Below are 13,194 nucleotides of genomic sequence, written 5' to 3'. Positions count from 1 at the left end.
GATCCTTGTGCCTCAGCCTCCTGAGACACTGGGATTATAGGCGTGCACTACCATTTATTATTTTTTAAAAGTAAGCATTTTTGCCAGAAGTGGTGGTGCACACCTGTAATCCCAGGGCCTCAGGAGATTGAGGCAGGAGGATCATGAGTTCAAAGCCAGCTTCAGCAACTTAGTGAGGCCTTAAGATTCAGTCTCAAAATAAAAAAGTGCTGGGGATGTGGTTCAGTGGTTAAGTACCCCTAGGATCAACGCCTTGTATCCCTCCCTTCAAAAAAAAGCATTTTGTGGGGAGGCACTCTGAGTGAATTGCTGTCAATATCATGTTTCTCCTTTTTTATTTTCATTTTTTTGTGTTGGCAATTGAATATCCTGTTCTTTCTGAGATATTCACCCACTAGTTTTAGTAGTGATTCCTGAAGTATTAATATGACTTCCAGATGGTGATGTTCCAATTCTTCCACTCTTTCCATACTTATTGTTTGTGATTCTGCTGCAAAATTTTCCCGTGTGTCATTTTTTGTTGTGGCAGAATATCTATAACCTGAAGTGGACCATTTTTGCCATTTCTGGGGATCAGCACATTCATCTGCTGTGCTCCCACCGCCACCCCCCCCCCCCAATCCATCTCTAGACCGCGTTCATCTTCTCTAACTGACATGTGAACCGCCACCACCTCTTCCCATGGTGTGGTACCAGGAGCTCCTGCAGCTGTCATTCTGCTCGTCTCTGGTGTGACTTCTCCAGGGCACCTTTTTCTTCATGGGTTCTAATTTGTTTTTACTGCCCCTACTTTGGCCAGTGGGAGGCCCTTCAAGTTGTCTGCCATACTCTTTTTCTTTTCTGATATCAGAAATTGAACCCAGGGGCACTTTAGTACTGAGCCACCACCCCCCTCAGCCCTTTTTACTTTTTATTTTGAGACAAGGTCTCTTGCCAAGTTACTTAGGGCCTCACTAAGTTGCTGAGGTTGGCCTCAAACTTGGGATTCTCCTTCCTCAGCCTTCCAGGCTGCTGAGATCACAGGCGTGCACACTGTTCCTGGCTGGAGTGCTTTTTCACTGTCACAAAATAAAATTTCTATGCTTATCTTCTTCCTTTCACTGCCTCAGCCCTGGAATCAGCCTTGGGCCCTTCCTTTTATGGGAGAATGGTGTGAGAAAACTCAGATGAGGGTGTTAGGTATGCTGATTGGTACTGGGGTATTATTGCTTCCGAGGCTTTTCAGAGAACTGGGAGAGTGTGTGTGTGTGTTTGTGTGTGTGTACATACCTGTATATGTACACGGAAGCATATATGCTTTTTCTTTCCTTTTTATGTGCTGGGGTTGAACCCCGGGGTCTTGAGTATGCTAAGCACATCCCCTGCTGCTGAGCTAGCCCCCCATTTTGGTTTTTCTACATACGTTTAGAATGTATGCTGATAGCTCCAATCGCCATCTTACGCTCAGTGTTTATTCTGGCTTTCTCGTAACATTTGTGTTTCCCCCTCAGTGGTGAGAAACCTGGCTCCCATTACCCTCAATGTGTTTACTTATTTATTAAATAATCTGTTTATTTACTAACTTGTTTGCCCAATCTCATTCTGTCTACCAAGTTTCTGACCATGTGGACTTTCTTTTGGGGCCTGGTCCCATTAGTGTGCCATCTGAATAGCCCCAGGCCCAGTCCTACTGACCATGCCCCTTGTCCTACCTACCACTGTGCCAGAAGGATCCCTGGCCCCTGTGATTGCAGAGGTGGGGCGGGGCAGCCGAGGAGCAGGGGACAGGGGCAGGGGGGCCGTGCCTGTTTCTCTTGGCCACCCACGTGCAGCTCAGCTGCTATGGCATGGAGAGCAGAGCTGACACAGGCCTTTGTTTTTTACTGTTTTTTTTTTTTTTTTTCCCCTTCAAGATGGTTTCACCCAAATATCACTGGTGTGGAGGCCGAAAATCTACTGTTGACAAGAGGCGTCGATGGCAGCTTTTTGGCAAGGCCCAGTAAAAGTAACCCTGGAGACTTCACACTTTCTGTTCGGTAAGTTGCAAGTCCAGGTAGGCACTGCTAAAGCCACTTGCTGTCCTCATTAGAGCTTGAAGGCCACCTTCTGCCAGCTGTGGGGCCTTGTGGGACCCTGGCCTGCTCATGGGACTCTGCTGGAGCCTCCTGGAGTGAGGTGGTGGCATTTCTCCTGCCCAGGGACCACCGAGCCCAGGTGGGGCAGATGGTGCACATCCTGCAGCCCTCCCCTGCTGGCTTCTGGCTCCTGTGTCTTGAACCTGGCCCTGCAGGTTCCCTTTCCTTACTGTTGAGTCCTTCATGAGAAAAAGACTGTGAAGTTTCTTCAGATGGCTTTCCTTCGTTAAATAAAACATTTCTGAGGAAGTTGTGGTCCCCTTTGTTCCCCTGCCCAGTCCCGTTTCCCTCCCTCTCTCTCCAGAGGAAACCACCATCCAGAGGTTGGCATAGATCCTTCCTGAAGAACATGTTTTTGTACTTGACTGTGTTTGTACCATGTATGAACCATCTGAAGTTGGCTTGTGTGTTTTCAGCGCTCATTGTAGAAATAGTTCTGTAATGTATGTACCATTTTGCAACTTTAAAAGCATTTTGTTTTAGTTCTATGCTGGTGCCTATAAATCTAACTATTCACCTTAATGGCGATTTTGTACTCAAATGGTTGAGCATACCAGTTTATCCAGGCTCCTGGTGATGGACAGTAGGTTGTTTTCAGTTTTTTAAAAAATAGTTTATAAAACTATATTGAGCATCCTTTTACACATCTCCTTGAGCAGGTGTTGGGAGATATTTTTTCTAGCAGTTGACTTTCACTTATGTTCTTATTCTCCTTACATTAGCTCCTTCTAGGAACTAGAACTGAACTGCTTTATGAATTTGATTTTGTAATCAATATTATTTTAAAAATAATATATATAGTTTAATTTGTGGATGAACCTTTATTTTTATTTATTTACTTACATGTGGTACTGAGGATCGAACCCAGTACCTCACACATGCTAGGCAAGCACTTTGCTACTGAGCTACAGCCACAGCCCTATCTATCAATATTATTTTTAAATACAGAGGAAAATAAGATATGTTCTTGAGAATTTATTTAGGATCTCTTTGAGAGTCAGGAAGTGCCTTTTTGGCATAGATTAATTTCTTGAGGAGTCCCTGCCACTAGCTTTTACTTCCGTTTTACTATAAGGAGTGGGTAAAAGCCTTTGTGAGTTTCCTGGTCTTGTCTCAGCACAGAATTTTTTTTTTTTTTTTTTTTTTTTTTAATGTGCAGGGAATTGAACCCAGTGCCTTGAGCATTCTAAGCACATGTCCTCTCACTGAACCCCTCCCCTGTTGGTTTCTGTACCTATGCATGTGTGTGTAGAATTCAAACTATAGTTTGCTTTACTATTTAGTTATACACCTAACCTTTAAATTTTTTTTCCAAAATTCTAGTTACTTTTTAATTTCTCAGTAAGTTGCCAAGGCTGGCCTTGAACCTCCTGCTTCAGCCTTCTGAGTAGCTGGGATTACAGGTGTGCACCACAGCACCTGGCCTCAGCACAGATTTGTAACCTGACATTATGTGACATTTAAGCTGTAATGGTTTGGGTGCAATTAGAGTAACAGCAGTGATGACAGTGAGGAGCTCACAGCGAACACTGTTGGGGACTGATATACACCATATACTTGTGCCAAGTACACTACACATTTTATTTAATTTTCACAACGACCTGTGAATAAGAACCACTATTATCCTTCTTTTCAAAACCTTGGGCTGGGTTAGTTAGACCTCAGTAGTTACACTGAAGTGTGATGCAGCTTTATTTCACTTTTTGCAGTGCTGGAGATTGAACCCAGGGCCCAGCGTGTGTTAGGCAAGCACCCCAGCACTGAGCTAGGGCCCCGTGGCCCCACTGTTATCTCCATTTTACAGGAAGCGGAGGCACAGAGGTTAAGTGAGTAAACTAGTCTCACCGATGGTAAGCAGAGGCACACCGTGGAACCAGCTTTTGTTTGTTTGTTTTTTTCTTTCTTTCCCCTGAAATTTTATTTTGAGAAATTTTAGATCTATAGAAAAGTTCAAAATGAATACAATAAATACCCGTACTCCTTTCACCTGTTAACATTTTGCCATATTTGCTCTTTCTTTTTAAAAATATTTATTTTTTAGTTGTAGTTGGACACAATACCTTTATTTTATTTATTTTTATGTGGTGCTGAGGATCGAACCCAGGGCCTTGCACATGCTAGGTGAGCGCTCTACCACTGAGCCACAACCCCAGGCTCCCCTACCCCCAGCTCTTTCTCTTTTTAAATGTGTATAATATGCGTTTTTTTTCCCCCTGAACTTCTTTTTCTTGGAGGGTGGGGCAGAATTTGTGACTGAACCTAGGGCCTCATGCATGCTAGGCAAGGTTACCACAGAGCTAACCTCTCAGCCCCAAATTTTTGAATTTTGAATTAACATATAGTAATTGTACATACTTATGGAGAATATAGGTTTTATTTATTTATTTGGGTACCAGGGATTGAACACCACTGAGCCACATCCCCAGCCCTATTTTGTACTTTAGTTATTCTCAATGAGTTGCTTAGCGTCTCACCATTGCTGAGACTGGCTTTGAACTCACTATCCTCCTGCCTCAGCCTCCTGAGCTGCTGGGATTACAGGTTTGTGCCACCGTACCAGTGAATAATAAGTTTTAAAACAGTTCAAAATCCTTAAAGGCCTCAGATAGCTAACTGAGGATCATTCACTCCATGTAACTGGTTTCCTTTAATCTAGAAGAACTCCCTCTCCTGGTCTTTTTAATTTAGTTTTTGACCTTTTGATTTTCCAGATTGTCCCCCAGTCTGGATTTTCTGATTTTTTCCTCAGTTTTAGACTTAGATTAAACATTTTTAGTAAGCAAATAATAGGTGAAGTTGGGTCCATCCCATTATTTCACATCAGAAGGTACATAATATATGTTTGTCCTATCTTTGAGGAATTCAGTTTAGTCACCTAGGTAATAGTGTTGCTAGATTTTTCCATTATAAAAGTTACCTTTTTCCACTGGCACGGTGGTGCAGGCCTATTAATCTCAGCTACATGGGAGGTTGAGGCAGAAGGATCACAAGTTCAAGGCCAGCCTACACAATTTAGTGAGACCCTGTGTCAAAATAAAATAAAAAATAAAAGGGTTGAGGATGTAGCTCAGTGGTAAAGCACCCCTGGGTTTAATCCCCAGTATTGAAAAAAAAATTACCTTTTTCTATTCATAATAATTGAACCCAGGGTCTCACACATGCAAGTGGTCTACTACTGAGCTATACTCCTAGCCTGTTTTTAAAAAAATTTGAGACAGGGTTTTGCTAAGTTGCCCAGGCTGCCCTTAAACTTGTCATTCTCCTACCTCAGCCTCTTGAGTTGCTAGGATTGCAGGTATATGTTACCAGGCCTGGCTCCTAGCACATTTTCGTGTAGTAAGTTTTATTATTGATGAATTTTATCTGTGTAAATTATATTGGCAATTGAAAATTCACTATTTTTAAATTTGTTATTTCTTCAATATTTACTCATTGGTATTCTTCTGTAAAGAGGTACTCAAGTCAGTCCCTAAGTCTGCCTAGTGTTTTCAGTGCTGAGGATTGAACCCAGGGCCTTTTGCATGCTAGGAAAGCATTCTACCACTGAGTTGCACTCCAGCTCTAGCCCCTTTTTATTTTTGAGTATAACCATAATGATACCTAAGGATGTTTTCTTTTTAGCCAATGTGTTTTAAATTCAGTAGTATCATTTCTTTCTTTCTTTTGTACCAGGAATTGAACCCAGATGCATTTAACCACTGAGCCACATCCCCAGCCGTTTTTAATATTTTATTTAGAGACAGGCTCTCACTGAGTTGCTAACGCTGGCCCTGAACTTAGAATCCTCCTGCCTCAGCCTCCCTGGTTGCTGGGATTGCAGGTGTGCACCAACGTGCCTGGCTCTCATTCTGTTTAAATGTTCCAATTGCCCCAGTTTTGGCCAGTGTTGCTCCTATAACTTTTGACATTTCTCCAGTAGTCTCAATTACTTCCTTGCTTTCTGGTTCTATTTGATGCTAGGATCATCTATTTTATAAACCTTGATTCTTTTAGTGGGGTATTTAGAAACAATAGTGTTAGGGGTGTCTTTATTCCTGATGTCTTGCTCTAGGCTCCTACAGAGAATGGATCCAGCTGGGAAGTAAGTATTTATATATTTGAAACCAGGTGTTCTTATGGTTAGTTCCAGATCAACCCAACTTCCTCATGTGTTCCCATTCTGCATTTGTATTTCCCTTCTGCAGCAACAACTGTTGTTTTCAATAGCATTAATATGTGACCTCATTTGCCCAGTTCTATAATATAAAATAGTTTTCAGAATTACTATAGCACTGTCATTTTTGGAGGGGATTGAACCCAGGGGTGCTTAACCACTGAGCCACATCCCCAGTCCCTTTTGTTTTTTGAGACAGGGCTCATTAAGTTGCTTAGGGCCTTGCTAAGTTGCTGAGGCTGGTCTTAAACATGTGATCCTCCAGCCTCAGCCTCCCGAGACGCTGGGATTGTAGGTGTGTGCCACTGTGCCCGGCTCCACTGTTGTTTCTTTACAAGCCTTTTAAGTAAGCTCAAGATTACTTTGGACTCATTTTGTTCTTAGACTAAGGGTACAAGTACTGTGTTCAAAACTTACTGGAATTCATTTTCGTGGTTGTCATGAACTTACTACACAGGTTGGCTCATTTCTTTCTGTTGATATTCAGCCTTTTGGTCCTTGTTGATTTTATTTCTTGAGTTTTTGAAGCGTATAGAATTCAGAAATCAAAACTATATAGAAAGATTTATTCTGAGAAATTTCACTCTTCTCTCTGTGACCCCTTGCATACTATCTCCATGCATCCCTGTAGATAAATTTCCACTAATTGCTGGTTTATCCATTGTGTTTCTTTTCATAAAAACAAGCAAATATACTTTTTCTTATTATTTTCAGCTTACACCATGATCTTAATTACATTTGTTTTAAATTGATACATAAAAACATGAAAATTACACACAGTAATAGGGTAACATAATGTTCATTTTTCTTTCATTTTTATAGTTGAAGTATAATACTAAATATATTTCCTTCTATTTTTTATTTTCACTTATAGATTCGTAATTTTTCTTGTCTTTTTAACAGCTGTGCAGTACTTATTGTGTGGATATTCCTTAATTTCTTTGTATAATCTCCAACAGATGGCAATGTAGTTGTCTCCAATATTTCAGTTGTCTCTCATATTTTGAAATATGTATATAAAGCCTTGATGAAATATACATAATAACCTGGTGCACATGTTGTTTTGTGCTTTTGGAAATAACACGTTCAGGTGAATTCCTGGGAATGAGATGAGGAGGGTGTATGCATATAGTTTTTTCGAATTGTCCTCAATAGGGCTTGGACATTTCCACCAGCAGTGTATGAAAATGCCTGATTTTTCCACAGCTTGACCAGTTGAATGTGGCAAGTTTTTTTTTTTTTTGTTTGTTTGTTTTATTGCCAGTCAGGTGAGAAATGGTATCTCAGTGAGTATTTATTTTCAAAATGTCAAGTTTTAGAAGAATTTGGGGATGACAAATTAGCTATCTCCTGCTGGAAACTCTCTTAATTATATGGGTATTTAATGTGGGTTTGTGTGTGTGTGTATGTATGTGGTATTGGGGATCAGAGCCAAGGCCTCTTTCATTCTAAGCATATGCTGTATCACTGAGCTACACCCCCAGCCCTTATGTAATTAAAAAAAATTTTTTTTTAAGTTGTAGATGGACACAATATCTTTGTTTATTAATTTTTTTTATGTTGTGCTGAGAATTGAACCCAGTGCCTCACACATGCAAGGCAAGTGCTCTACCACTGAGCTAAAGCCCCAGCCCCTAAAGTAATTTTTAAAGATATAATTACATATAGTATCATAAATTTATAGTGAGTTTTGACAAGTATATTTGTTTGTGCATCCAATACTCCATAATCAAAATATAGGACATTTCCAACCTAGAAAACTCCTTTGTGCCCCTTTCCAGTTTCCTTCCCGCAAGAGAGAACTACTATTCTCATTTATATCCCCATAGGCCAATTTGTTTGTGTAATTTCATAAAAATGAAATCATACAGTATATGTCTGGCTTCTCTCTCTCTCTCTTTTTGCAGTGCTGGGAATTGAAGCCAGGGCCTTGGGTGTGCTAGCAAATGCTCTGCCATTGAGCTATACTCTCAGCCTAAAATAATGTTTGTTTTATTTATTTATTCATTTTTTTTTTTTCAGTTGTGGATGAACCTTGATTTTTATTCATTGATTTTTATGTGGTGCTGAGAATCGAACCCAGTACCTCACACATACTTGGCAAGTGCTCTACCACTGAGCCCCAGCCCCAGTGCCCCCCAGTTTTTTTTTTTTTTTTTTTTTTAGTATTTTTTAAGTTGTCAATGGGCCTTTTATTTATTTATTTATATGCAGTTCTGAGAATCAACTTAGTGCCTCACACTTGCTAGACAAGTGTTCCATCACAGAGCTACAACCCCAGCTCCCAACACGTTTTTGAGATTCCTTCACATTATATGTCTTGGAGGTTCTTTCTTTTTTTTTTTTTTTATTGCTGTGTGCTATTCCATTGTATGAGTGAGCCACTACTTTTTTTTATGTAATTTTGCAGTGAATATTTAAGTGTTGAAATTTTTCTATTATGAATAAGGCTGCAGTGAATATTCTTAATCAAGTCCTTTGTGCCTATTCAACTTCTTTTCTTTGGGGATAAAATACTTAGGAGTGGATTTGCAGGATTATAAGGTAGGTGTGTGTTTAATTTTAACTTTTAATTATATGTGTACTTGATTAATGATGATAATAATCATTGTCACTTAATATTTACAATTAAATGGGTCATATCATTCAAAGTAGAAGGTATACAGTGTACAGAAACTAATAAACAAAGCCCTTGGGGTTGAGATGGTCGACTAAGTTTTTTTACCTCCTTTTGTGGGTGGGGTTTGTTTCAATGTTTAGGTGAAATCTAATATTGAACATGAGATTCTTTTTTTACTAGTACAGCTCGTTATTTATTTTTTCTTCCCCCTTTCCAATGGACTATTTTAGAAGAAATGGAGCTGTCACCCACATCAAGATTCAGAACACTGGTGACTACTATGACCTGTACGGAGGGGAGAAGTTTGCCACCCTGGCTGAACTGGTCCAGTATTACATGGAGCACCATGGGCAATTAAAAGAGAAAAACGGAGATGTTATCGAGCTCAAGTATCCACTGAACTGTGCAGACCCTACCTCTGAAAGGTCAGTGGCATCTTGGTGACCACAAAGCCTGCAGCCCTCCTGTGCCTGTGTTACACGAATACGTTGTTGGGGTCTACGGGGTCTGTATGATGCCAAAGGCTGGTTGGTACCTGTTCCTCCGGCTGTAATCCTAACATATTATTAAAGTAAAAAAAAAGGACTAAATTGCTGTCAGTGCCCTTTCCTTGCAAAAGCTTCCATCCTGTTCCACTTCTTCTCCAGGGTCATATGTTCCTCTAGACACTCGGGATATGCAGTAGTTTTAAGATGTATCAAACTTCAGCTGATGATCTTTGAAAGTGATTAAAGGAAAACAAATAATAATAGGAATGTCAAAATAGCAGCATTTCTTTGTGGTGGCTCCCGACCAGTTATTCAGCAATGCCACCAACAGATGTCAGTTTAAACCCAGAAGTGGAGAAGCGGAGAGCTCAGAGACTTGGCTTTTCATCCATTCTTTCCATGTTGTATCCACTAACATGTGAGCTTAGAGGGAACCAAATGCTGATGGGGGAGGGGTGGTGGCAGGGGCTTGACTTATTTGTATTGATTGTATTGTTTTTGGACACCCCAGCCTCCCAGCCTCCTCTCTTGACTCAGTGCAAATTTTGGGTCTCTTAATTAGTCTTCTAGATTGTGTATCTTCAGATCTGTCTTTTCAACTTACATCTTTATGTAAATGCTATTAATGCTGATAATTTGTTTCTCCAGCTACCACTGTAGCTTCAAGCCAAAAGCTGTCAGCCAACTCTATAAGATTTATTTCTATATTTTGTTCTTTTCATTTGAAATGTGGATGAAAAAGAACTCAGCCCATTCCTTTAGTGATGAGCTGCTAGCTTGACCTGCTATCATAGCACTTGCTTTCTTATTAAGACCCTGAGGGGAGAGCCACATCATTAATGTGACTTTGTTAAGGTGTTCTCCATAATAACTTAGGCAGTATTGTCTCAGAGTCTGTTCTTGGATGACCTTGGATGCTCTATTTCAGGCATGCTAGTTAAAATGCAGGCTCCTGAACCCTATTCAAACTTAATGAAACGTTTGTTGCTATCTCTGGTTGTAGGGCACTGGAATTCATATGTTTAGAAAACTCTTTCATCCCTACTCCAAGTCCGATATGCATTAAAATTTGACATGATAACCTAGTATCTTGACAGCAAATTTGGAAGCCGTTGAAGTATAGCTTAAAAATATGGAAAAATTTGGAATGCTTGAATTAATTGATGATGAAGAACCCTTTTTATCTAATGATCACATGTCAACACAACACAAGACCAAACACTCACAATGGTCTCCTGTGTCCATCAAAGCTTGTTTCTAATGTTTTTAAATGGCTGTGATTAAACAGCTGTCAATGACAAAATGGTGACTTTTATTTTTAAAAGATAGGAGACTTAAAAAAAAAAAAGCAAACATTGAGGACATGTGTCTCCAAATGACTGTGGCCTGTTTAAGGCATTTGGAAGTCATTTTTTTTTTTTTTTTTTGGTGGTGCTGGTGATTGAATCCAGGGCCTTGTGCATGTGAGGCAAGCACTCTACCAACTGAGCTATATCCCAGTCCTGGAAGTCATTCTTAACACCTTTGTCCCTTTTCCTGTCTTCTTGGGTTGCAGATTCTACCCAGCAGGATCTGTCGATCCCTGGGAGGAATGTGTCTGTTTGTCAATTGTACTTAGAAGACCTGACTGTTCTTAGTAGTTTTGTGAAAGAATATTGTGAGCCCATGGCTGACCTCAGTTCTTTCATTTTCATTGTTTAAAATTTAGGTGGTTTCATGGTCACCTCTCTGGGAAAGAAGCAGAGAAATTACTAACTGAGAAGGGGAAACATGGGAGCTTTCTTGTGCGAGAGAGCCAGAGCCACCCTGGAGATTTTGTTCTCTCCGTCCGCACTGGCGATGACAAAGGGGAGAGTAATGACAGCAAGTCTAAAGTGACCCACGTCATGATTCGCTGCCAGGTAACGCTCCAGTCCTGCTCTGAGTCTGCTACGGGTCTGGGGAAATGTCATCCTTGGGTGATTTTTCTGCTGGGAGAAGACAGACGCGGTTACATCCCAAATCAGATTTCCTTTGCTCACTTGGTCAAGGCCTTCCACTGTTGTGGTATACTGTTTATTAGAGTGCTCTCGTTGTTTCATAACTGTTTATTTTCGCCTGTGTCTGGGGTGCATTGCCTCTTGCAGTGTCTGATCTGCTCTGTGCAGGGCAGCTGGAGTCTGTCTCCAAGGCCCATTTTCTAAAGAGTTGGGTCCAGCTCCTGCTTAGGCTCCTCAGCCCAGCCTGACACTGACACTTGACCCTCTGTATCTGTGCGTTCTGCTTCTGTGAATTCAGCCAACTAGGGGTCAAAAGATAGCATCGTACTAAATACATACAGACTTTTCCTTTTATTGTTACCTAAGTGATACGGTACTACAGCTGTGTACCTAGCATTTATGTGTATTAGATATCCAAGTCACATCGAGATGGTTTAAAGTATACGTAGGATGTGTGTAGGTTATATGCAAGTACTATGTCGTTTTATTTTATTTGTCTTTTTGGTGCCAGGGCCTTGCGAATACTGAGATGTGTCTTCCAATGAGCCACATCGTGTCCCCATCCCATGCTTGCTTTGCTGAGCCTGTCCCTTCCAGTCCTCCTGTTGCTTCCTACCCTTCCTACTGCCACAGCTGTTTGACTTTCCATTTCTGGGGGAAGAGTCCGTTTCTGGGCTTTGATTGGTAATAACAGCTATCTTAGTTTTTTATTTCAGGCTGATTAGTGTATCCATCACCTTACACAGTGGCCTTTTGCCTTTTTTTTTTTTTTTTTTTTAGTGAAAACACTTGAGATCTACTCTCTAGCAAATTTCAAGTATATAAGACATGATTATTGGGCTGGGGCTGGGGCTGGGGCTCAGTGGCAGGGCACTTGCCTAACACATGTGAGGCCCTGGGTTTGATTCTCAGCACTGCATATAAATAAATGAATAAAATAAAGGTCCATCAGCAACTAAAAAAAAAAAAAAAAAGACATAGTTATTAACTGTAGTCACCATGCTGTGCATTAGATCTCTAGGATTTATTTATTTTCCTGGAGGTATATACCCTTGATCAGTAGCCCCCTTCCTCCCCCACCCCAAGTCCTCGATAGCCACCATTCTACTGTCTGTTACTATGAGCTTGGCCTTCCACATGGGAGTGAGGACGCACAGTCTTTGTGTTTTTGTGCCTGGCTTATTTCATTTAACTGTGTCCTTCAGATTCATCCAGGTTGGTGCAAATGATAGGATTTCATTTTTTTTTTTTTTTAAACAAAGGCTGAGTAATATTTCACTGTGATGTGAAATATATCCCCCCCATATATAAAATCCTTCCTCTGTATGGACAACTTTGCTTGTTTCCATATGCCGGTTGCTGTGGATTATTTTGCAGTGATGATGAGAGTGTGAGAAAAACAGCAATTTAACATCAAGGTAGTAAGAATTGTGTTTTTACTTTGAAAGGAACTGAAATATGATGTAGGTGGAGGAGAGCGGTTTGACTCTTTGACGGATCTGGTGGAGCATTACAAGAAGAATCCTATGGTGGAAACACTGGGCACAGTGCTACAACTCAAGCAGGTGAGCGTATTGGAAAACTCCTTTTCCTTAAAGAATTTGAAAATATTCTAAATTAGAATTTCCCACACATGCAGAATGTCAGTCAGCTTTCTGTCACTGTGATAAAATACGTAAAAGAAACAACTTAATAAGAAAAGGTTTATTTGGGCTTATGGTTGCAGCCCATGGATTCTTTTTTTTTTTTTTTTTTTTTAATTTTTATGTATTCTTTTAGTTATACATGACAGTAGAATGTATTTTGACATATTATACATAAATGGAGTATAACTTCCCAT

General features: G+C 40.4%; 1 protein-coding gene across 2 annotated transcripts in view; it reads left to right on the top strand.

Annotated features, from left to right (window-relative positions):
* Positions 1-13,194, top strand: part of Ptpn11 (protein tyrosine phosphatase non-receptor type 11) — an 86,817-nt gene that overhangs the window by 25,594 nt on the left and 48,029 nt on the right. For both annotated transcript variants that reach the window (XM_046456446.1, XM_058583158.1), the window contains exons 2-5: positions 1,893-2,015; positions 9,118-9,312; positions 11,084-11,276; positions 12,803-12,919. In XM_046456446.1, coding sequence (XP_046312402.1) covers positions 1,893-2,015; positions 9,118-9,312; positions 11,084-11,276; positions 12,803-12,919 — 628 coding nt within the window. The remainder of the gene's footprint in view (positions 1-1,892; positions 2,016-9,117; positions 9,313-11,083; positions 11,277-12,802; positions 12,920-13,194) is intronic.

The sequence above is a fragment of the Marmota monax genome, unplaced genomic scaffold, assembly GCF_021218885.2.
Source record: "Marmota monax isolate L192 unplaced genomic scaffold, Marmota_monax_Labrador192_F-V1.1 WCK01_AAM20220418_F8-fsc00185, whole genome shotgun sequence".
NCBI lineage: Eukaryota > Metazoa > Chordata > Mammalia > Rodentia > Sciuridae > Marmota > Marmota monax.
Note: the sequence above shows the minus strand (reverse complement) of the source record. Positions and strands in the feature narration are given on the sequence as shown.